This window comes from Sebastes fasciatus, chromosome 2 (genome assembly GCF_043250625.1).
Source record: "Sebastes fasciatus isolate fSebFas1 chromosome 2, fSebFas1.pri, whole genome shotgun sequence".
In the NCBI taxonomy this organism is placed as follows: domain Eukaryota; kingdom Metazoa; phylum Chordata; class Actinopteri; order Perciformes; family Sebastidae; genus Sebastes; species Sebastes fasciatus.
In genome coordinates this window covers 23,920,791-23,946,015 of record NC_133796.1, presented here as the reverse complement: position 1 = coordinate 23,946,015, position 25,225 = coordinate 23,920,791, and the positions used below count along the sequence as shown (strand labels likewise).

Sequence of the window (25,225 nt, the reverse complement as noted above, 5' to 3'; positions counted from 1 at the left end):
TAACGTAAAAGTGTGTGCCTGTTTTCTACCTGCTACTACTTTGATAAATTGTCGGCTATTGCAATCATGGATGTATTAAATGATTGCAATGCAGTGAAAGGCAAGGCAAGGCAGCTTTATTTGTAGAGCACATTTCAGCAACAGGGCAATTCAAAGTGCTTTTACATAAACATTCAAGAACATTGTGACAAAGTGCAAAAGAACATTGAGACACATTTAAAATAATATAATATTATCTTTATAAAAACATTAAAGATTGGAAAATAAAAACAAGCTAAAAATAAAAGCTGGGATAGAAGCTAAAATAGAGTATAAAACACAAGAGTAAAAGCTCTAGTGCAGTATAAAATCATTATCTGGTTTAATAAAAGGCAGCAGCAAACAGGAAAGTTTTAAGCTTTGATTTAAAAGAACTCAGAGTTGGAGTTGGTCCTGCAGGTTTCTGTGAGCTTGTTCCAGATATTTGGTGCATAAAAACAGAACGCTGCTTCTGCATGTTCGGTTGTGACTCTGGGGACACTAAGCAGACCTGATCCAGATGACCTGAGAGGTCTGGATGGTTCATAACATAGCAGAAGATCAGAAATGTATTTTGGCCCTAAACCGTTTAGTGCTTTGTAAACCAGCAGCAGTATTTTAAGTGAACGATAAGAGCCGGCTCCCGTTTCTTTAATTAATTCAAGGCAGAATGATATGACGATCTTCTCCGCGCCACGGGCACTCCATGGACTGACTGTGACTGTATGTTGTTTTAATGACGTACGTGCGACCAATCAGGTGATGACAGACAAGGATCATACCATCCTGCAGGTGCGCTGACGGTCTACAGGTACAGAGCAGGAGGGAGAGGAGGAGAGAAAGAGAGAGAGGAGTGCGGTGCGCAAATAGCAGATAAGATGAGTGACAGTCGGAAATTAAGCAGCATGTCAAATTATTATATTCTGGAAATTATAAGGTTTTGTATAATTAAATTGAATAATTTAAGTGATATATGTGCACACATACTAATCATAGGTCAAAACAGCGCTAAATTTGGCTGAACTATAAAAAGGCAGAAGTGGTAAAACAAAGAGCCGTTTGGGAGCCGAAAGAGCCGGCTCTTCTTGGTGAGCTGAGCCAAATAAACCGGCTCACTAAAAAGAGCCAGACTTCCCATCGCTATCACGTTGTTAACACGGTGTCACACCATAATGAGACGTAGTGAAACACCAGTTCATGACACAGCTTGTCTAGTCTTAAATCTTCAAACGTTAGCGGACCATAAACACGATGTTCCAACCCAATACTTTAGCTTTAATCTCTATAACAGATTGATATAAATTAGAATAATCATTTTTGTTTTTTACACTAACGTTAATTTCTTGTTGTTTCCGGTCGGATATTTCCACAGTGTCACACGTACAAGCACGTATGACGTCATTTCCTCCTGTGAGCACAACAACAAAGTCAAGCTAAACCTCGTTTTTAAGCCTCTAAAATGAGTTTGTTTTTGTCAAAATTAACCTGCAAAAAAGACATAGATGAAGTGATCAAAGGCGTAGCAGAGAAAGTGGTAGTTTTGAGGTTTGGGAGAGATGAAGACTCAGTTTGTCTGCAGCTGGATGAGATTGTAAGAAAGATAAAACAGCTGCTCAGTTAGAGTTGTGTCACCACTTTATGGTGTTTCTTTGTTGCTAATTTGTCCATTTCTGTCCATCCTAGCTGTCCAAAACTGCCCATGACTTGAGTAACATGTCATCCATCTACATTGTTGATGTGGATAAAGCTCCCATCTACACCAGGTACTTTGACATCAGCTACATCCCCTCTACTGTCTTCTTCTTCAACGGGCAGCACATGAAAGTGGATTATGGGTGAGTGAGAAAAAGATTACTGTCTTATAACTATATGTATGTTACGGCTGTATGTGTTTTCTGTGCTGCTGTCCCTTTTCCCTCTCCAGTGGCTCTGCCCAGGTGTGCTGCACTCCTCAATGAGGTGCCCAGGTGTGCTGCATTTGCTCAACGAGGTTGGGAAGGAAGTGCTTAAAAGCCCCTGTGCCAGCAGCAGAAGAGAGAGGCTTCTGGTGTGGGGACTGCTGGTTCTGCTGCCTCTCAGCTTAGGACTTAATATATTGTCTTTTTCATTCAAGATTCAAGATTCCTTTATTTGTCCACATAAAAATGAAATTGTGTTTCTTACATCCACCACTCAGAAATTCAGTGCAAAACAATTGGTGAAAACTATAAAGTAATTAACTAATAGAAAGAAAGCTGAAAGTATGGTAAAAATAGAATAGAATAAATAGTTAATTTAAAAATTAAAAATATTATTAAAGGAACAGTCTCTTTAGTGCAGTTCACATACTCTGATTGAGCAGTCTGATTGCTGTGAGAAAGAAGCTGTTTAGCAGCCGAGTAGTCCTCGATTTGATACTTCTGTTTCTTCTCCCGGACTGCAGGAGTGCGAACATGCCATGTAAGGGATGAGTGGAGTCCTTTATGATGCCGTTTGCTCTGCGTACATATCATATTTTCTTGTTAATAAATCCTATGGATTTTGAGAGTTTTAAAGGTGTCTTTTGTGGTTGGTTTGGTTCAGTGTTGTGAGTGTTGTTCGCCCCAGTAGGGCTGCCCAAGGGTGGGGCGCAACAAATGGTGTCCCCCCCCATCGTTATTCGTTACAGCTTTACAATTAATTAACTAACTATGTTGTCCATAAAATGGCCATCACATTTCCCTAAAGCCAGCAGTCCATACCCCCAAAGCTTTGAAAAGCTGCAAATATTTTCATTTGAGAAGTTGGCTTTTGCATATTCACCACAGTTACCACACATATACACACTGTGTTAAAAAAAAGCGTCTGATTGACTTTATTTTCTCTCTCAGCTCCCCAGATCACACCAAGTTTGTCGGCAGCTTCAAGACCAAACAAGATTTCAAGGATCTGATTGAGGTCATATACAGAGGAGCCATGCGTGGGAAGATGATTGTCCAGAGTCCCATAGATCCTCAAAATATTCCTAAATATGATCTCCTCTACCATGGGATTTAAAAGCAACACCTATGCGGCCTTATGATCTTAATAATTTCTGCTGAGTGGCATCAACCACGTCCGGTTGATTAACTGAAAAAAAGCTCTGACTTTAAAGCAACCGTCTGAGGAAGTTTTGATATTAAAGCGTCTCATGTTCATTTTCATATAGAAGGCAAATGACGAAGTGCATTGCCCTGCCTCTACTTGCTATGTTAAAAGGTTCCCTGTGGAGTTTTTGACCACTATTAACGCTATGGAGCAATGTTTTTATGCGTGGGTCCCAGTTTTGTTAGCTCTTGTGCACGTGTCACAGTACACATTCCTGCCAATGGTTTCACACTATTGTACTGATCAACAGATAACATTTACACTAATGTGAAGGCACTCTGGGACAGTAAATAAGACTGCAAGCTAGTAAACATGGATGTAAACAAAGCAGGTTTGATTAAACACAGCTGTTAGACCTCAAGATACAAACAGTTTGTCTTGCAAATTTACACACACTAAACAGACACCTTTTGTTTACACAGAAACTCCACAGTTTCTGTGTAAATTTAAAGTAAATTTGTACAAGAACACTGGACCGCTTGGAAACACAATAACTATCAATACTAGTTTGACCGTTTGGAAAAACTGAAACGTATACATATTTTAGGCTTAAACTTTAAGATATGACAAGTACTCACAGTGTAATAGGCTTTGTTAGAGTTCCCATAGTCAAAGGTATTAACAGCAGGACATTTTTATCAATGAAAAATAATTTGATATTTCCTTAGTTTTTCTGTCCGTCACATTCTATCTCACAGTATCACTGATTTCATTTATTTTGTTGTGAAAATGCACTCATCTCAATGTTTCCCATGGAAAAGAGCTGTATATCAGCAGAGAGATGCTTTTAATTCATCCAATGTACAGCTCAGTTTTTATAATAAACTTTTATATTTCATCTTGCACCATTCATTCCCCCCCCCACCCCCCATGTTCCTGTAACCTCTATTTATGTTTTTTGCAGCAATGTGAAAAATCATTGAATCTTACTAAGACTAAATAGTAGAAACACTTCTTGGTTCAACACAATTGAGTCATCACCTCTCTGAACTGTTTTATACAAACACTGAACATTATAACGTTCATGGAAGGAGGATTTATTGCAGGACTGTTGTGTTTAGCTAGGTGTACCTAATAAACTGGCAACTGAGTGTAATTCCTGAAGAATTGACTAAATAATCAATAATTAATGGTGAACTGAGTCCTAGATTATATAACACCAAGCCCGTCTAAATTTGACCCTGTGCTAATATAAAACGGTGATCATTGGTTGGTGGCCCATGCTCTCTCCAGGCTTAGCCTTTATCTGTGCTCTGCAGCTGATTCGCTCTCCATCCCTTTGAAACTAAAGGTGAATTTCCACGTTTGCAGCTGACTCGACACTGTTTCCTCCTCTCCCCTCTGATGGAGGCCCGGGCGCTACATCTTGTGAATGAGCCCCACAAGAGGCAACATCAGCTGCTGTCCCGTTCCTCTCTTTAGTCCAGATAGCATAAAGAGAGTTGAACCTGTAATCAGACTGCATTCAAAGACAAAAGCATAGGAGTAAGTCAAATATATACATTTGGCTTATCTTCACCTCTGTGAGTAAGGTATAATGTTAAAAAGTGGTGGCTCACCTCTGTCTGTATCTCCTCTGTCTCAATGTCTTGTGTTTGCTGTATTTTGTCTAAATAGAGATGATGTGATTAGACAAATATGGATACAGTCATCACAATCTTTCTGAAATTACTTTAAATCTATTAACTCCTAATTGATAACACCTCTTACCTTTGCATTTAACAGCAGCTCCAACACTAACACAGATCAATACCACACTGAATACACCCAGAACAGGCCACTGCCACTGGACCCCGCTGGCTGTAGATTCCTTTAGAGACCCTAATAATGAGGGATGTGGTTTTCATGTCCAGCACCATGGTTCATACAGACATGAGGTATCAATTGCTCTTACATTGTTTTTTACAATCATCTCTACCTGCAGCATGTCTTGCAACGCCGTCCCCAGCGTCTCCAGAGCGATGGAGGCTGTGTTCCCTGTAGCTGTAACCCAGGCTCTGGGTGTCCCTGCCCCAGTAGTAGTTGTTGGTGCGTAGAGGGAAGAAGGGGGCCATGAAGGCCTGCGCTCTCTGTGCTGGATGGACCTGGTCACTGTCAGGGTAGGTCGCTTTACTGGGGTCCTGCTGCAACCACCCGTCGAGAAGCCTGACAACCATTTACACAGCACACAAAAATAGTATAAAAATCCCTCATAAATCATTGTTATTAATAAACTGAACTAAAATGCGCCAGGGTTTTGAGCACAGCACAAAGTGGACAGCCGGAATTGTATCAGTTGTATAGGTTCACATTTGTAAAAAATTAGTCCTAAAACAAACATACATTGAAACAGTTTTTGGTCTCGTTATCATTCCTCCTTTCCATGCTGGCTGTGAAGAGAAAACTGTACAGCTCTTCCACTTTAATAACATATGTATTTTAACATATTTCTTATATATTTTTTTTATATTTTCTATTGTACATTTTTCTATTTTATATTATGTCTCTTGACTTTTGCACTGTATTTACTGTTATGCACCAAAACACTAAGACAAATTCCTTGTATGTGCAAACCTACTTAATAAAACTGTTTCTGATTTATGATTTTTCCCTAAAGAGATTTCAATGAAAGCAAAACAGTCCTCGTTTTGTGTAAAAATGCGTTCCAAATTTCAACCAAAGCTAATATGAGGCTTTAGCAGTCTGAGGAAGACACATCAAGTGGCTTTCTTCCAAAGTTACAGTAATTTTATTACCAAATTCACGCTTTGACATTGTAACTTTGGAAGATACCCACATTATTTGTCTAACACAGACTCATTTTACCTTCAGCTGAACTTTATAGTACAAGGAATTTGACCCCGGTCACTTTTGACTCATTGAAACTGCTGTGAAAGGATTTCTTTGTGGCCGGTATGGACAGGAGAAACAATTACAGCAGCCAGTGTTCCTTTTAATGTACACACAGGCATGCCAGTACTGTTTTCAAATATACTTTAAAAAGGTGAACCTATGCTTTAATGAGAATTTGATCAAGTAATTTGATCAAGAATTTGACCTACTTGTCAATGAAACTGTGATGCAGCATGAAGATGGGGTCATTGGCTGCAGTGGGCACCAGAGACATGGTGCCGTTGATGTATCTGTGGATCAGGTTGTGCATAGAGGCGTTCAGGTGTCGGAAATCGTCGGGAATCTCAAAACCTGGGAGGACAGAGTAACACATTTTAACTAGATTTAGAGTTTCCTCACCCTATTTTCACTTATTTTACATCTTACCTTTTGTTGCTTTATGTTTTAGAGTTCTTACTTGCACAAATTGCAGATAGTTGAAATTCTGGTGGCAGAGATTTGAAGTAAAAGTCACTTGTTCATAATTAGAAATATATTTAATCTACCTTCTAGCTTGTTCCTGAAGCTTTTCTTAGATGTTCTGTCAAATGGAGGGGTGTCAAAAAGTGGTGTTGCCATTGTGTCTTCAACATCTTCAGTGGTTGGCAGTGTTTTGTACATTGGATCCTTTCCAGGATTGCGGATCAGATGTGCATCAGATGCATCAGTGTGGATGCAGATTACACCGAGACTTTCCTGAAACGGACATATGGTCTGAGGAGAAAACAAAAAGAGGAGTTAGAAGGAGAGAAACCATTTGGAGAAGAATGAGAACGATGTCTCACCTTCCACTTTGAGAACAGGGAAGCACCGTCTATACGACCATCTTGGCTGACTCCCCCAATGTACTGGTTGGTGCAGATGTTGCAGTGGTCGGTTCTGGTCCAGTCCCAATATGGGATGTAGAAATCTTGGTTCCCAGTGAGCTCCCTGATCTCTCTCTCAATAAAGAGTAGAAACACTCGGTGCCAGAAGATAAAAGCAGGGCCCCGGTGTGCAGAATTATTTTCAGAACCAGCGTAGGTCTTAGCTGAGTAGTAGTGCATCCATACATACAGGTCATAGACACTTGTGTTGTGAAATGCGTAGTTCCCATCCACTGTTGTGTCATTGCTTGTAAGGATCACATACCGGCTGCTGGGGCTCTGTTTGGCCTGGTGCAGGCTTGAGAGGAAGGTCTCCCTCTCAGAATCAGTCAGGTCTGTTATCTCCTTCCTCTCCACGTGGTGCCGTTGCAGACATCGGGGTCCTGTCCAGCCCGGGAGGCACTGATCACAGTCAAATCCATCATAGTTCCCCCAGCATGTACACACTGAATCATAGAAGGCGCGAGGCCAGCTCACCCTGTAGTCCACTGGCTTTGGGAGGTCTCTTGCAGGATGTGGTGCACAGACTCCTCTCCCGGAGCTAAACCCACAAGGAGAGCCGTTCCAGAGGGGGCAACACGTCCGGCTCTGCAGAGCCTCTGGTGTTGTACAGGGACGAGGAAACTGAGCCTTCACCTCTCTGAGGCTCGTCAGATATAGCAATACGACCAGCCAAAACCAGTGCAGCGACAGCAGCATGTTGGAGGAGATGGAGACAGATAAGTCCCCATAAAACACCAGGAGGATACAGCAAACTCACCAGCTTGTTTCTGGCAACTTCCTTTTAAAGGGTAGATGTCGGGAGGCTCATATACTTTGACATTTATGCTGCAATATTTGAACAAGTGGTATACGTAGGCATTTCTGTGAAGTGTCCACACAGCTGCACGTTTACACTGCTCTGTCTCTTACACAAGACTGTGTGTTACATCACTGGACCAGCCAAAGAGGTTCATCAAACTCTTTCTGTCCTACTATATACTCAGTATTTCTGGTTAATTTTTAAATAGAATTAAAAGTGAATGGCACGGCTTGTGTTGAATCAGCTGTGACAACATAAGACCAAAGAGTTAATCTGGTTTAGTCAGTGTGTGTGTGTGTGTGTGTGTGTGTGTGTGTGTCTGTGTTTGAGTGTGTGGCATAGGGAGAGAGAGAGAGAGATAAGAAAAGAACACAAAATAAAAAAACATAACTTCGGATAATGAACCCTGTGTAGTTATTGATCACGTGTGGTGCTGTACAGCAGTCCTTTTCATGAGCAGCATCCTGTACAGTTTCTATCACGTGTTGTACCCATAGACTGTATGGCTCTACCAATCACTCAACAGAGGAGGCCCATTAACACATGTCATGGAGTGACATGATGCAAATGGAAGTAATGCAAATGTGTATGTTTTTAGGACAGGTAACATCTTATCAGTTGCTTACCAGGCCTACATGTTGGTAAATAAAAACACCTTTCTCTTATGTATGAAAGGAAGGAGAACACCTGATGTCCCTCATTTTCATGCATTTTTACATACGGATATTTGCTTATGGTAATATACCATAAAGAGTAGCAATGTGCCAATAAAACGGGAAGAAAACTGTGAGCGGATTAACAGTGCAAGTTTTAAAATAATTTTAAAAGGCTTAACATATGATTTATGAGGTAGGAAATTCATTCTAAAAGTTTATAAAGAGCCAAAGTCCTGTCACGCTGCCAGGTTAGCCTCTGCCCCATGTGCTTTCAGTTTCCCACGTTATAAGCTCTGTCCTGCGATGCCCCCTCGACACAGTGGAGGTGGTGGGAGAGAGGAGGATGATGGCTAAGCTGCAGTGGCGGCTGGTGGAATTTTTTCTTGGTGGGGCTGTGGTGCCACATCCAATCAATTTCTGCACACATCCCGGTATGATTTAATGCAAAAAAAAGGTGAAGGTATCAGAAACACATTACTACTTTGCAGTTAAATAATTAACAATTACTTTATTCCAACAGGAAGAGTAAGTAATGCTTTGAAAAACACAACAGTATAAAATGTACACAGTGGTGGAGGTACTTCTACTTTACTTGAGTATTTCCATGTTCTGCTACTTTCTACTTCTACTCCACCACATCTCAGAGGGAAATATTAGACATTTTACTCCACTACATTTATCTGACAACTTTAGTTACTTTACAGATTCAGATTGTTAATACAAAATATAATCAACTAATAAATAATGTAATATTATAGATTAAACTACCCAGCAGTATAAAGTCATTAAAATGAGCTCCACCTTAACCAGCTGCAACATTAAAGTGATGAACACATTAATGCATCAATAATTAGAATACAATATATAATAATTATATACATTATTCTGCATAATGAGTACTTTTATGTTTGGTACTTTAAGTATTCAGATGCTAATATCTTTGCACTTTTACTTTTGAATGCAGGACCCTTACTTGTAAAAGAGTATTTCTACATGGTAGTATTACTACTTTTACTGAAGTACAAGATCTGAGTACTTCTTCCACCACTGCATGTATTATAATACAATAAACATGTAATACAATACTAATATAATATAACAATATAACATGTAATAGAAATGTTTACTTAATGTGATGCCCCTATTGACATTGCTTTGTTTGGTAAACCAATAGTGAGGCAAAGATCAGGGCAAGTAAACATGAAGTACAATGAAAACTGCTGTTAAGTCCTGAAGCTATTCAGACACCTGAATGTACATAAGCACGGGACTCAAGTGCTCTGTGTACTCTACTGTACTGTATACAGTAGAGATAATAAACTCCAGCAACACATCCACAGATATTAATACTGCATAAAATACAGTTAACAAGAACAATACAACTAATTCACCTGTCTCAATTAAATTGTGATGCCTCCATGACCAATTTAAGCAAATGAGTCGAAAAACCGCTCCTGGATGTTACTGTTGGCATCTATATAGCAGAGCACAAGTACCAGCTGGCAGTGGGTGGAAATGTCCGTCGTCTTGTCTGCTTGAATTGGGATAAAATCAGCTCTTAACCTCCTCCAGGATGTGATCCCTAAGCACTGACAGCATGCAGTCCAACAGCTCGTTCTGCACCGTCTTTGACGTGCCTTTAAAGGGGACATATCATGCTCATTTTCAGGTTCATACTTGTATTTTGGGTTTCTACTAGAACATGTTTACATACTTTAATGTTTTAAAAAAAACTTTATTTTCCTCATACTGTCTGCTTGAATACACCTATATTCACCCTCTGTCTGAAACGCTCCGTTTTAGTACATTTCAATGGATTGCAACGGAATGGCAACAGATTGCTAGGCAACAGCTTGGGTCCATGTTTAATTCCTGTCAGCTGATGTCATTCTCATACACTGCATCAGGAAATAAACTGGGACACATTTAGTATGTTTACGTTGAAAACTTTGAAATGGTCTAAATATTGTAGATTTGTGACATCACAAAAGGACAGAAATCCTGACGGCTTGTTTCAAAAGCTCAGTTTCTGAATACGGGTTGTGTATATTTCTCTGTGGATTGAGTTTTTTCAATACTTTCACGGTATTTGTATACAACTTAAACCTGCTTTATAAAATAAAAGCCATGAAAATGTCACTTTTTACAATATGGAACCTTTAAAAACGGTGGCGGTCTGAAGGTGCTCCTCCAGCTCGGTGTCCAGCGAGGCAACAAAATCCACCAACCCCCTGAAACCGCCAGGGTTTACCGAGGAATCGGTCTCGTCATGTCCGCGCAAGGCCAACTCAAAAGCACCACAAAACTTCACACAAACGATTATTGACACAAACGAAAATTGACCTAATGGTTTCTCTCATAGAAATGCATCTACTTGGTCGATTTGTGTGATCTTGGTGTCAAATTATATGTTTTCTAGCATGTTGGATCTAATTTTGATAGTTTTAATAATAATAATAATTTTAAACTGCAATAGGGCGGCCATTTTGTGTCTGTTTAGTGTCTGCTTCCTCATGAGAGCATGGGGTCAGAGGCATCCAGGGACTTCCTATTGGTGCAGATGGCTTTGTCTCCTTGTGTCGCAATGACTGCGCAAGATATTTCAGCTTCACACACACTTTCTTTGCGGGAAAATTAAACAGCTGGGTCTTGATGCTTGATTCCCTGTCTGCCATATTGCAGTTTTGAAACTATCAAAATTATATCCAGCATGCTAGAAAACATATAATTTGACACCAAGATCACTCAAATCGGCCACCTGATTTTAAATAGCAAGCACGGAAAGCAGAATAAGGCATTAGCATGCCTGCATCCAGGTAGCCAGGTCTTTCTGGTGTAGCAGCTACGACAGAAGCCTCGCAGACACCTCTTCCCTTTTTCACCAGCCTGCTGTTTTATTACCAGGTCGGGTTGATCTGGGCTCATAGATCATTGCATTCAAGTAAAAAGGACGCGGGGCATACAGAACAAGAACAAATAAAATATGTAAAATTATACATGAAAATAATAATAAATTAAATTAAGGGCTATAGGGCTGTACAGGTAATTCATATTCTTCTATTATACTAAGAAGTTTCAATGCATTTTTGTTTTTCATGAGTTTAAGGGCTTTTATGTAAGAAAGAAACTCGGAATGAAACACATTAACCATAGGTTTCACTTTCATATACTTGGATTTGTGCAAATAAAATTTTCCAAGAATGAGAATGTTATTCACCAGAAAGTCATCTTTGTTATTGTCCATGATAAGTCCATAAACAATGTCCTTTTGAGAGAAGTTTCCCAGATGAGAAACTTTTGGGAAAAGCCAGTCATGTATATCAGAAGCCATAAAGCTCCAGAACTCATACAATGAAAAAATAAATGATCAGTACTTTCAGTAGCATCACAAAATACACAGTTATTGGTTTCAATTCCAAATCGTTGTCGCAACAAATCACTGGATGGATGGTGATACACTCCATTTAATATTTTAAAATGGATTTCTTTTGCTTTGGGAGTTATGGGGGATTGTATATATTTAGTTCGTAACATGAGAATAGTTTCTTTCTGATAGATTTGTGAAATTGAGTTTCTCTAAGATACTATAGGGTATGAGATGTGATTAAACATATTTCTAATTGTTTTGTTTGGGATTTTGATTTCACTAAAGTCACAGCCACCAACTAAAAGTCGTGGGAGATGAGATGTGATAGGAGGAGGATTTGTTAAAATTCATTGCAGTCCTGACTTTAACAGTAGCTCGCTTGGGGCGATAAAATAATCGCCCCACTCGTATCAGATTTGACAACCACAACCAGCACTGCTCCCAGTGGACTACAACCAGCACTGCTCCCAGTGGACCACAACCAGCACTGCTCCCAGTGGACTACAACCAGCACTGCTCCCAGTGGACCACAACCAGCACTGCTCCCAGTGGACCACAACCAGCACTGCTCCCATTAGACCACAACCAGCACTGCTCCCAGTGGACCACAACCAGCACTGCTCCCAGTGGACCACAACCAACACTGCTCCCAGTCTGTTTATTGTCAATACTGTATATACTGCTCCTATTTTTATACTTCCTTCTATTTAAATGGTTCATATTTTGTTTCACTTTGTTTACCTCTTTTTTTTAATGTGTTAGCTGATGCATCTTGTTTTTGCACTATCCCCTTTGCTGTTGTACACTGCAAATTTCCCCACTGCGGGACTAATAAAGGAATATCTTATCTTATCTTATCTTATACTGTGGTATTACTGTAATATAGAAACCTTTTATATATTAGAAGAGCAGTGTTAGTTGTCATACCTAAAAGTAAAGGAAAATCAGAGAGGAAAGCAGGGAAAAGTATTGTTTGGGGGGAAATAAACCAGGTGTGGCAACAGTGGTTATACCAGGGGTCTGCAACCTGCGGCTCCGGAGCCACACAGGCTCTTCAGCCCCTCTCCAGTGGCTCCCTGTGGATTTATTAAAAAAATTGTTTATATTTTCATTTTTATTTATCATTGTTGTAGGTCTATGGTACGACGGTACGACGGAGTATTAGGGCCACATTGAGAAAAAAAAAAAAAATCTGAGATTTCAAGAATAAAGTCATAATATTATAAAGTAGTAATTTTACGTGTTATTTTCTTTTTTTGTAGAGTTGTGACTTTATTCTCGTAATATTACAACTTTTATTCTCGTAAAGTTATGACTTTATTCTCGTAATGTTACGACTTTTTTTTCTAGTAAAGTTATGACTTTATTCTCAAAATATTACAATTTTTTTCATAATATTATGACTTTATTCTCGAAATCTCATCTCTTTTTTCCATCAATGTGGCCCTAATACTCTGTCGTACATTGTCTCTTTGTCCCTCACTGCATTAGACTTATATTCTATATACTTAGACTATAAACTGTGTTACCTTCATCACAATGCTAAAATATTTTGCAGCTCCAAACAGATTTATTATTTATTTATTTTGCCTAAAATGTCTCTTTTGATAGTAAAGGTTGCTGACCCCAGGGTTAAACAAACAGTAAGGGACTCCTTCCAGAGGGTAGCAGCATTGCACCATAAAGGATGATGGCTGCAGTAAAAGCCTCAGTAGAAGAAGAAGAACAGCTCCAGCTGGGTGTAACACCTCCACCTGCTGTCGGTTCACTGTACCTGCAGACCAGACAGTTTCACCGACTACCAACCAGCAACACAACGCCATCTGTAGTTGACAGGCACAATAATACTGAAGCAGAGTTGTGGAACGAAACTAGGTCAGACAGCCGGAAAAGGAAACCACTTTTAAAAGAAATTGCTTTATAAGCCCCCCTTCAGTGCTGTCCTCTATGGTCCAATGAGTCTGACCTGTCCTCTAGCTCCAACATAGTCCTCTGGTGTCGGTCCTGGTTGACGTTGAGTTGTCTCCTTTTACTGACCAACAGCAGAAACACCCGGTAAGAGGAGGACAGGGATGAGAAGCTAGCCTATGAGTTTAAAACTAGACTATGTAACTTTATATTAACTTGCATGTCATTATTCTCAGATTAGCAACACCCACAACACATCTGGTTGTTGACACTTTAGACAGGAAAGGTTTTACTTTTGCAACAGCTTTGTACATAGAATAAACAACACAATAATCAAAGAACATCTTCCAGAAATATATCACAGTATCATTCTTGCATTGCATGCATGGTAAATGGGAAATCAACCCTTTATTTGCAACTGGTAACATCATCTTATCAGTGTTGTTGACCAATACTGATTTTACTTTTTAAGGAAAAGTTAAAATGATAGATAGATAGATAGATAGGTAGATGTACTTTATTGATCACAAATTGGTTAATTATTGTATTACAGCAGCAGGTTATCCAGGCAATGCACATGAACAGTAAATCAAATGTTCATTTCAACACTACAGATATCTAATACTCAATATAAAGAATATAAGATAAGATGGTCCTGGTTTATTTCCCTACAAACTTACATACTTCTCCCCTGCTTTCCTCTCTGATTTTCCTTTACTTTTAGGTATAACAATTAACACTGCTCTTCTAATACCTCCTGTCATTTCATTTTCAAAGGTTTCTATGTTACAGTAATACCACAGTATAAGATAAGATAAGATATTCCTTTATTAGTGGGGAAATCTGCAGTGTACAGCAGCAAAGGGGATAGTGCAAAAAACAAGAAGCATCAGCTAACACAGTAAAAAAAAAGAGCTAAACAAAGTGTAACAAAATATGAACCATTTAAATAGAAGGAAGTATAAAAATAGGGGCAGTATATACAGTATTGACAATAAACAGACTATTAACAAAATTGCACAAGTGGAAAATGATATTGCACAGTGAGAATGAAATGAAATTCCACCTGAAAATATCGGGTTATTGTCAGTTTTTGGTGTGTATATTAATACACTATAAAGATACCAGATTACCTAGCAAATCTAAAATATTATCAGGCATGCTGAATCAATACGGATATAGCGTTAAACACTGGAGTGGGCGATATGATTTAAGTCATTTATTATGGTATATGTAACGTTATATTGTGATGTTAATATAGATTGTAATATAGGCCTTGCAAATTTTCTAGAAAATCAATTGAAAAACTGTTAATGAAAAATAAATTGTGTGTAATGTCTGTTTCTGGCTAATCCAGTGAATTAAATAGCAATGGCCTAATACAACCAGAGATTAAAAAAAGAATAGATACCTCGATATACAGTATATAAATCTATATTTGGCCAAATATCAGCAGTGCTGCTATGTTGTGTATATGATCGTTGTATAAACCTATGAACAACAATTGTATATACAGCACAAAGCAGCACATTCAGTTTTTTTCGAACCTCTTTGTTGCCTCAAGATAGGCTTGTCTGTGCTGTTGGGTCAGAGCAGTGTTGTAGTGAGACCACCTAAACAGAGCCCAAGTCATGACCAAGACCAAAGCAGGGCGAGACCGAGTCAAGACCAGTGCGAGTCCCACACACTTACGATAAAATGTGGAACATGCAAACCATTAGGCACTTCTTAAATGGATCTGAAAGATCCACAGTCTCATAGAAAAATTCAAAAAATATGCATTTATTTCCAAGACGGGACCTTCAAAAAGTGTCTCGAGACCAAGACCAATCTCGAGTGCTACTACACTGGGTCTCAGAGTCAGAGTTGACCTGTATCGGATGGGAAGATATAAGATATTGGTATTGGCATATTTGTGCATCCCAATCCCCGTTTCAGCCACCATTGCGGGAGCAATCTGACTCCTTTCTTGGTGAGTTATTTTATAAATTGTGCGTTCTACAAAAATATTATATAATTGATGAGTGCTTTATATGAATACAGACTGACAAGTACCCCGAGTCGATGTAGAGAGTAGGTTTTCATGTGACAACGGTGTAGTGCTTTAACGATTCATTGATTATCTTAAGTAAATGAATGAGTAGCAATTTAAAAAATCTGTTAATCTGTCATGACGTCGTTTATCAAATAAAACCATTTCTTGGTTACAGCGTCACAAATGTGAGGATTTGCCGCTTTACTCTCTTTGACATAATTGTGAAATTAATTTATAATTCTGACTATTTCACAAGCTAAGAAATGAATTTATACATAATTAATAGATTAACTGACTGATAATGAACAGAGTTGCATCTCTACATCCATTTATCATTTCAAAAATATATATTCAATATGTGCAAGCATGGATCAACCCACCAGACGTGGACTGCAAGCTTGTTAATAATAGAATAAATGGGATACAATTTAGTCTGCCAAGCATGTCAGTTGATTTAAGAAGCCCTGCTAGTCAGGAGTTTCTAAACGTTAACCCAGCCCAACCATGTGGATTTTGTTAGCTCCTCTTCTGTTTTACTCAGGATGAAACGAGGTCTACCAGGCAATGAACAGGAGGACGGAGGTGGCACCAGCAGTGGATCTCAGGAGACTCTTAAACGGTCCCGCAAGCAGAGGAGGGAGAAAGATTTGGAGGAGGAGGGAGCCCGGTGGGGGTGTCTGCCTCAGGAGATCCTGCTTCACATCTTCCAGTACCTGCCTCTGCTGGATCGGGCGTACGCTTCTCAGGTACCCATGTAATAATGAGCCATCGGTCACTACACAGGAAGCAGTACTGGTTCTGTTGTTGTTTAATGATGTTTTCTCTTTACGTCATTTCATGATCTCCTCTCAGTTGACTCAGAAAACTTTGCAATGAAGCATGTGTGTAATGTTTGTGTGGAGAGTCAGATGTAACACATGCTTTGTTAATTCATCCGTCTGCTTTAGTTAGTCTCAGTACTTTGTACTGGATTATTAATATCAAACGCTGAGTATAAGTGACTTTACCAAATTTAACAGATACATAAACCCACAAAGTATAAAACATACAAGATTTTCAGAACACATAGTAATGTGTGTATTATTCACCATTTGATTATCATTAATACTGTAATTCTCACTTAATAATTGTGTTATTTATGCTTTCAATTATTGCTAAAGCGGCTGTAATCAATGTATCAAATGACAAACATGAAAACAGTGTGACAACAGTGATGAACATACTGAGAATTATCACCTGAATCTGCAGCTCCCCTCAGCTTTACGGAGCTTTATAGCAATATTCAGCTCATTGTTTAACTGTTTTAACTGTCCGGCCCCAAAACTTTACCGTTTGGTTCATCTCATCGCTCTCATAAAGTCTTTTTCAGATGCAAGAGAGAGCTGTTTTTAGCAACAACAAAAAAAACTCTGTAAACTACCTGCTCAGCACCAAACTGCAGCTTGTTTCTGCTGCCCTCAAGTGGACCCAAAAAAATAATCAATTGGACTCTTAACGAACCAGAAGACACACAAGCATACTGTACCTGGTGTTTTTCTGTTCCAACAAGTCTTGTTATCTTAACACTTGTGCCACTTGCCTCAGAGTCAATTAATGGTTTCTGTTCTCTCCTGTGAGTCACATTTTATCGGCTTGGCTAGGAATTCAAAAAGCATTTTTTGTCCACAAGCCCTATTCTGGAAAATAATGATTATAAGATAAGCTCAAGATTCAGTGTAAATGACTTTGCTAAGCAGTGTGTCCTCAAAGTATTAATTTTGCATATTATAGAGGTTAAAAAAAACTTGAATTGTCTTTTGTCAAGTCAGTTTTGAATAACTTAAGAATGCCTTAAAGGCAGGGTTGACAATGTTATCCAGTATAGACTATTTGTTATATTGGTTGAAATGGTCTTCACACCCCGACAGCGATCCATTACTTATGAGTTCTGAAAAAGGACCGGAAAAGAGCCGTCATCTGTAGCTGCTGTAATCCTGTAAAAACGTCTACCAATCACTGCCCCGCGGTCCGCTTGGAAAGAACCAATCAGATGCCTCCCTGCCTCCCTGCCCGTACTCTACCCTTAGCGTGCACCAGCCTGAACTCAAAGCGCGTCGCCGCCGCACATTTACTGGAGAATGGAAGAGAAAACTCAGCCAAAAGTAGCACTGCTGTGGTTACTTGTCATGAGGTAGCGTTGTTGAGTTGAGGTCCTCTCTCCGCTCTGTGTCTGTGAAGTAGTTACGATGAGGCGGTGCTCGTGTATGTGTGTGGGGGGGGGGGGCGAAATGTGTGACTTGAATCAAATTTGAATTTTATTGGCGTCACTTCAGGTGTGTCGGGGCTGGAACCAGGCCTTTCACATGCCAGAGCTGTGGCGATGCTTTGAGTTCGAGTTGAACCAGCCAGCCAGCTACTACCTGAAGGCAACGCACCCAGAACTCATCAAACAGATCATCAAAAGGCACTCCAACCACCTGCAGTATGTCAGCTTCAAGGTATGAACTGATGGCGAGGAGGTGTTTGCGGTTAGGGTGGTTAAAGTGATGAAGAGAAAGTGAAAGTGTGTAGTTGAGTGAATTCTTATGTTCTTAAGTGTCTCTGGGTTTTCATTTTGTCTCTCCGTGCTGCTCAGGTGGACAGCAGCAGAGAGTCTGCAGAGGCAGCGTGCGACATCCTCTCACAGCTCGTGCATTGTTCTTTGAAAACATTGGGGCTCATCTCCACAGCCAGGCCCAGCTTCATGGAGCTGCCCAAGGTACGCCTCAGCAACACAATTATTTCTGTTATTATCTTTATCTGCAGGCAAAGCTGAGACACACTGTTGTCTTGACAGTCACCTGGTGCCACAAGTTTAAATTACTGTTACAATTGTAGTATTACTACATTTTCTTTATCAAGGTGGTTGAAGTACTCGAACATGAGCTTCTCTGAACTGTAACATATTCTAGGGATATCTTTGTCAGCTAAAAAATTGCACTCACCCTATTTTCTTGGAGAGTTAATCTTGGAAGACAAATCCTAAACAAAGTGGTTTGGCTTGCACATTTGCATGTTTGTTTTTTAGTTTGTTATTTAGTAGTTTTTGATCACGAGTGGTGCTGTAGAATAATGTTTTGATGAGTGGTTTTCTGTTTCATTTGTATCTTGTGTTTTATATAAGCACATGCACAAGGATGCACATACATCCAGACAGGGGTGATATGAGACATTTCTGCCAACTGCAGAGGACGATAATGCAAATATGTAGTGGAACTAGATGGCAGTAGCTGGCTACATCTGTATGTCAAATTGCTTGATGTCTTGGTAAATAAAACTAGCATTTAGAGCTACCATGTTCACAAAAGAAAGGGGGATGACTAAATATTGCTCTCTTTCGCTCTGTTCAACAGTCTCACTTCCTCTCAGCGCTGACGGTGGTTTTTGTCAACTCCAAGTCCTTGTCCTCCCTGAAGATCGATGACACACCTGTAGATGACCCCTCACTCAAAGTCCTGGTGGCCAATAACAGCGACACCCTCAAACTGCTGAAAATGAGCAACTGCCCTCATGTTTCACCTGCAGGTACTGACGAATAGTAGGAATGATAGCTATTAATGATGTTAATGATTAATAATGATTGACTAATTATTGTTAAGAATTTGATTAATCAAAGACAATTACAGCTGACATTGTGACATCGGTGGAACACTTTCGTACATCTCTGGAACATCAGCTCCCCTGGGATGTTTTTAGCAGCAGGAAATTTGAGAGGCAATGGTGGAAGTAAAAGAGATATAAAAGCACATTTATTAGCAGTCAAGGTGTTAATTGGGCAGAAGCGACTTGGAAGACATAAATGTAGATGAGAGGGGTCATTTATTATTGAGATTAGATGATACATTATAAACAAAAAACAACTAAGTCTAAAAGCTACGTGGAGAACAGTGTTGGCCAACATTGCTTTATAAGCCTTAAACAGGCTGTGCAGATTTATAGTATCATAATTAACACTTCTCTCTCCATCCCAGGCATCCTGTGTGTGGCTGACCAGTGTCACGGCCTGAGAGAACTGGCACTCAACTACCATTTGCTGAGTGATGAACTTCTGATTTCTCTCTCCTCGGAGAAGCACGTTCACCTCGAGCACCTTCGCATCGACGTGGTTAGTGAGAATCCAGGCCAACAGTTCCACACCATCAAGAAGAGCAGCTGGGACGCCATGGTGCGCCACTCCCCTAAATTTAATCTGGTCATGTACTTCTTCCTCTATGAGGATGAGTTTGGCCCGTTCTTCCGCGATGAAATTCCTGTTACGCATCTGTACTTCGACCGCTCCGTCAGTAAAGACGTGCTGGGCCGCGTCGGGCTCACCTGCCCGCGTCTGGTCGAGCTGGTGGTGTGCGCCAACGGGCTGCGGCCGCTGGATGAGGAGCTGATCCGAATCGCCCAACGCTGCACGCAGCTGTCGGCCATCGGCTTGGGAGAGTGCGAAGTGTCCTGCAGCGCCTTTGTGGAGTTTGTCAAGATGTGTGGAGACAGACTGACAGAGCTATCCATCATGGAGGACGTACTGGTTCCAGATCACCGCTATGAGCTGGATGATATCCACTGGGAGGTGTCAAAGCATTTGGGTCGCGTCTGGTTCCCAGACATGATGCCTACCTGGTAGTTTTGTGAGTGTGTGTGTGTGTGTCGCTTGAGGAACTATGTTTTTTGAAGACGCCCCTCGTCTTTCTCCTGTTTTTGAGAAAGGCCCTTTCCCAGGGACCGTATGTATGTGTCTGTGTTTTTCTCCCTGAATACATGAAGAAAGTGCATCACTTTGAATTTTGATGTGATGAAACATATAATATTGGATTCAACTCTGCCATGCCGTTCTATTATACAGTTTTTATTTATATGTTTATTTATATATCTAAATGTATTTGTCTTGTTGTCACTCATAGCATTTAGCACCTTATTCTCTAAGCCCTTTCTTAAGGGCTAACACCGTGTGATTGGCTTTCCATGGTAATTAACAGGAATGTCTGGGAATTACTGGGAATGAATGGGAGTTTGTGTGGGTTATTTTATGTACACAGTCTTTACTGCACTATATGCAGGCAGATAAATAAACATTTTGTCATATCATAGGTGGCCGTAAGTACAAATCATTCTAATAGAAATCAAAAATTGTATGTTTTATTTCAGTAAAGTAACTTTACATACAGATTCGCTCAACAGATCTTCATCACCACACTGAAAGCAAAATGTGTTTGAGACCAGGCAATGTGGTAGTTAAGAAAACAAGTTTCTATCAGAAAAAACATTGTCTGGCCTACAACAAGGACAGTTTTTACAGCTTAAATTGATGATCCTTTATATGTTGAGCTAAGTCATATTTATCTGTTGCATTAAAAACAAGTGCCACATCATCCAGACACCAGTGGTTATGTATAATTGATATTAAAACCATGATCTTAATGAGGTAATTGTGCAGCCCTGAAGACAGGACAGGGTGACAGCTGAATGTTGATGTAACTGAATGTTGGCCTGAATGTGTAAGAATGAAATATTTATGTCTCGTCTAGTGTTTTGATGCAATAGAGTGAAAGAATAATAGTTGGATGTCTTAAGGTGGACTCATTAAGGATGTTGTTGTCTGTGGACACCCGTGGACTGTGCAATGAAAGAGACCTGTAAATCATTATGTTCAGTTAAAAATGTTTTACAGGGTTGATATTCATCCTTTTTTGTGTATTTTGTTTGTAAATGTCAATGGAAAAAAATAAATCACTTCTTCACATTCATATTTCTTCAGTTGTTTCCCTTTAAGTGGGACCCTTCATGTCTTAATTTGATGTCTCTGAAGGTCAGCAAGGCCTGACAACAGACTTTATCCTTTACGGACATACAGTACATTTTGTTGTGTATTTATAAAACCATGCCATCTGCTGGTTGATATTAACTGCATTTGTATTCAGTGCTTATAGATAATTATTGTAATATTCAAGGATAGGCCAAGTAAGGGCTGAAGTTTTTTTTATAGTGTACAGTGACAGTGGGTTGTTTTTATTTTAGCCAAACAAGAACTGAGACAATTTATTGGAAGGTAACCTCTTGTACTCTTCCCCAAAGACATGTAATATTTGTCATAGCCACACTAAAAATGCCTGTTTGAATGCATATTCCATGTATGAACTATTAAAAGAAAACGGATGCTTTAAGAGTTGCTTGTAGAGTTGTAGTTGTTGTTGTTTTTTTTGTTTGTTTTTTTCAAGACGATACAGGTCTGAAGTAGGGCTGCACATTTTTGAAAAAATATCTAATTGTGATTATTTTGACTGATATTGCGATATGATTTGTGATATAAGAGGAAATGATAATTTTTACATCATTATTCTCATTTTCATTGAATAACATATTTAAATGATTATGATGTGATTTTTGTGGGGATCTGCACCAAACAAAGGGTTTTTCACAATATTTAATTTAAATGGCATTTTGACACATATTTTACCAAATATTGCACCTCCTGCGTATTGAAAATTGCAGTAGGCCATATTGCGATTTCGATAATATTTTGATTAATTGTGCAGCCCTCTCTGAAGAGAGCTGAGCTGAGTTTGACCTGTCTGTTCTAACATGCTCCACAAAGTTTAGTACTATTTATAGCATTTACTTAAACAGTCACAAACTATTGTGGGGAGTAGAAAACATCAAATTAGTCATCAGAAATTAATTATGTTTACACACCCTTGGTATTTTGGCCCACAGTAAACCTTAATGAATTCTGTCTGATGTGGTGATGATGCCTCAGTGTTTGACTATTTGCCTTCAAATCATTCCATTGTAAAATTACAAACCTATAAAACCTTGAAAATTAAATTATTTTCATATGTTTGTTTGAAATACTGTCAAAGTTCAGTTTTTTTTAAACATATATTTATTGATTTTATGCATTTAACAGATTATACATACAACACAGAACCTTTCCCCAAATTGAACATATGGCAGTGTATAAAATACTAATAATGATAAAAATGACTTAAATTAAAAAGTAGTTAATAGCTTAACATAAAGTTAAAAAGGATATATAGTTACAATGAAAATATAATGAAGTGAATGAATAATTAAAAAAATATTTTAAAAAATGAATAAAAATAAAATAAATAAATAAATAAAATTAAAAAATGTGGTTCAAAGTGCAGTTTTGTTTGAGATTGTTTTATGACAGGATGTAAAACCTATTCACAATCAATTATTTTTCCAAAGACATTTTGGGCATGCTTTTGGTGGATCCAGTAAAAATAACAGAAATGTAATGTTTTTCTTCAGATTCTTTATTCTTCTCTATAATGCGTTTATAGTCACGTATAACTCTTCTGTGTGCCTCCTGCAGAGCTCTTATCCTCTGTCCTTAATAGATCACATTTTATTAGTCAAACGCTGCTAAATATCTTGTGTCTAAAAGCCTACAAATGCAATGTGTTTCCAGTGAAAAGTAGGCAAAATATAACTCATATAACTAAGTAGAACAATACACGTATGCACAGGATGAACTGTGAGTCAACTCCTTTTAACTTTATACAGGTCGAAGAGGACCCGTGAGGAAATTGGATCATTACAGAGAAAAGAAATAGAGTGTAATACAATACAAGTAAATGTTATTTATACTGCACTTAGCTCCAAGCAGAGTGCTTTCCAAGAGGGTGTATAAACAACAGTAAACATGAGGACATAAAAATAAGCACAAGCAAGAAAGGACACATTCAAATAATAGCTCCATTAAGTGAAATCAGATACAAGACCTTGAGTGCTGTATCTGCTCCACCCACGGCTAATTACATTTTTAAGTCTTAGGATTTAAAAGGACAAGAAGCGATATTTCACACGATGGTAAACATTTCAGGTATGGACTAAGAGCTGATGAAGTCACATGGCTGGTGTTAATCAAATCCACATTATTTCTCATTATTCCAAACAGTTTTGTAAGTTTTATGAATATTATCAGCTATCCAGATTTCACAGCTTTATATGTACAGAAAAACATTCTTGTCTTTCTTGTTTGTCAAAATATGCATTCAGTTGTTCTAAAAACTCGTCAAACAGCACTGGAATCGTGTGCCGTCCAAAGGGCGAGAAATAAATCGTGGGCACTTTGGAAGTGATAGTGTGAATTAGGTAGCTTTGTCAGCGAAGGTTAGTGGTTGAGATGCTACGTGGAAAAGAGGCTTGCAGCTCTTTTGTACTGTATACTGAGCAGTAACACGTTTTCATTTATATCGCCTACACACCCACACACACAGGAGTGTTTTCACTTGTTTTGAAAAATTAAACCTCTTGACTGTGATGGCATATACTGAGCAGTCCATGCTCGACTGACATCTCGCTGTGCTTGATATATCAATGTTAGTTCCATCTATGTGATGCAGTAAGTCCGGTAATTACTTCATTAAATTAAGCTTCTCGTGGGTGTGAAGAAACTGTGTTTGTTTGACATCTCCCTGATTGTCCTTTTTTACAACTTTTACTTTGACAAGTTAAACTTTTTGATTGTTTTAAGTGCATGGAGTTTGGTGACCTCAGCAAACCCCCATCAGAGGCCTTTAAAGTAACATAAAGAGATCTATTAATCAATTTAACACACACAATGATGACCATAAAAGTCACGTAAATCGTTATAAAAGCATTTAATTGATTGACTAATCGTACAATAAAAATAGCCATTAATAAATTTGTTTACAAATTGACTTTTTTATAATTCTTCTTTTTATTGCCCATTAAAATGTCAAATAATGAATCACTTTGTAATGTAGTCCATTTATTCATAGATTAAAGGTCCCATATTATGCTCATTTTCAGGTTTGTTCAGACTTGTATTTTGTGACAGCTTGTTTCAAATGCAGAGTTTCTGAATACGGGCTGTGTGTATTTCCCTGTGGATTGAGAGTTTCGATACTTTCACAGTAGTTATATAGAACTTAAGCCTGCTTTATAATAAAAAAAACATGAAAATCTCACTTTTTTATAATATGGGACCTCTAATAAATCAATTTGTACACAAATTTATTAATGGCTATTTTTGATTGTACAATAAGTTATTAATTGAATAAATGTTTTATTTTATTTACATGACTCTCTTCGTTCTCCATAGACATTTGACTGGGATATTGGTATTTAACAACACACAACACAAAGCGCCTGGGTCAGTCCTTCATGCTGGTAGCCATCAGGCTCCACAACCAAGGCTGACCCCCATATGAGAACTATGAGGACCAAGGCTGACCCCCATATGAGAACTATGAGGACCAAGGCTGACCCCCATATGAGACCTATGAGGATTTTAAACTTTAAATATGCACTATCTGCAACCATCTTGGACTCTAACCACTGGCACACTTAACACTTACTTTCCACTATACATCCTATATACCACTTTATAGACTGCACATATGTACATACTACATTTATTTGTATCCTTTCCATCTCTATTATTGTTTTTATAATTTTTGTATACCTTTATACCTCTCCTGTGTTTCACTCTGTTTGCTGATGTTGCTGCTTTGACACCTGAATTTCCCTCCAGGGATTAATAAAGGTTCATCTTATCTTATTTTATCTTAATTTATACAAGTGGCTTTATTGGCATGAAAG

The 25,225-nt window shown here is 38.8% G+C and overlaps 3 protein-coding genes across 3 annotated transcripts; 2 read left to right on the top strand and 1 right to left on the bottom strand.

Moving 5' to 3' along the window:
- The first annotated feature begins 1,292 nt into the window (after positions 1-1,292).
- On the top strand, positions 1,293-3,961 carry txnl4b (thioredoxin-like 4B). Its single transcript, XM_074614679.1, has 3 exons — positions 1,293-1,609; positions 1,702-1,853; positions 2,868-3,961. Exons 1-3 carry the CDS (start codon positions 1,478-1,480, stop codon positions 3,031-3,033), a joined length of 450 nt encoding a protein of 149 aa, XP_074470780.1. The 5' UTR covers positions 1,293-1,477; the 3' UTR covers positions 3,034-3,961.
- Positions 2,830-7,805, bottom strand: LOC141755510 (tyrosinase-like). Its single transcript, XM_074614665.1, has 7 exons — positions 6,780-7,805; positions 6,501-6,708; positions 6,165-6,306; positions 5,042-5,268; positions 4,834-4,944; positions 4,683-4,732; positions 2,830-4,582 (listed from the first exon to the last, which is right to left on the bottom strand). Exons 1-7 carry the CDS (start codon positions 7,557-7,559, stop codon positions 4,409-4,411), a joined length of 1,692 nt encoding a protein of 563 aa, XP_074470766.1. The 5' UTR covers positions 7,560-7,805; the 3' UTR covers positions 2,830-4,408.
- Positions 7,806-13,598: 5,793 nt separating this feature from the next.
- LOC141755360 (F-box/LRR-repeat protein 3-like) lies at positions 13,599-21,361 on the top strand. Its single transcript, XM_074614652.1, has 6 exons — positions 13,599-13,740; positions 16,170-16,374; positions 17,941-18,105; positions 18,243-18,365; positions 19,000-19,171; positions 19,618-21,361. The coding sequence occupies exons 2-6, from the start codon at positions 16,171-16,173 to the stop codon at positions 20,256-20,258; spliced, it is 1,305 nt and encodes a 434-aa protein (XP_074470753.1). The 5' UTR covers positions 13,599-13,740; position 16,170; the 3' UTR covers positions 20,259-21,361.
- The last annotated feature ends 3,864 nt before the right edge of the window (positions 21,362-25,225 follow it).

Coding starts and splice junctions, on each gene's coding strand:
- txnl4b (XM_074614679.1), top strand. CDS start 1,478: ATGAGTTTGTTTTTGTCAAAATTAACCTGCAAAAAAGACATAGATGAA. Junction 1,610..1,701: donor GTCTGCAGCTGGATGAGATT/GTAAGAAAGATA, acceptor TGTCCATCCTAG/CTGTCCAAAACTGCCCATGA. Junction 1,854..2,867: donor CACATGAAAGTGGATTATGG/GTGAGTGAGAAA, acceptor TTTCTCTCTCAG/CTCCCCAGATCACACCAAGT.
- LOC141755510 (XM_074614665.1), bottom strand. CDS start 7,559: ATGCTGCTGTCGCTGCACTGGTTTTGGCTGGTCGTATTGCTATATCTG. Junction 4,945..5,041: donor CGTTGCAAGACATGCTGCAG/GTAGAGATGATT, acceptor CCTCATTATTAG/GGTCTCTAAAGGAATCTACA. Junction 4,583..4,682: donor CAGAGGAGATACAGACAGAG/GTGAGCCACCAC, acceptor CTTTGAATGCAG/TCTGATTACAGGTTCAACTC.
- LOC141755360 (XM_074614652.1), top strand. CDS start 16,171: ATGAAACGAGGTCTACCAGGCAATGAACAGGAGGACGGAGGTGGCACC. Junction 16,375..17,940: donor ATCGGGCGTACGCTTCTCAG/GTACCCATGTAA, acceptor GCGTCACTTCAG/GTGTGTCGGGGCTGGAACCA. Junction 18,366..18,999: donor GCTTCATGGAGCTGCCCAAG/GTACGCCTCAGC, acceptor TCTGTTCAACAG/TCTCACTTCCTCTCAGCGCT.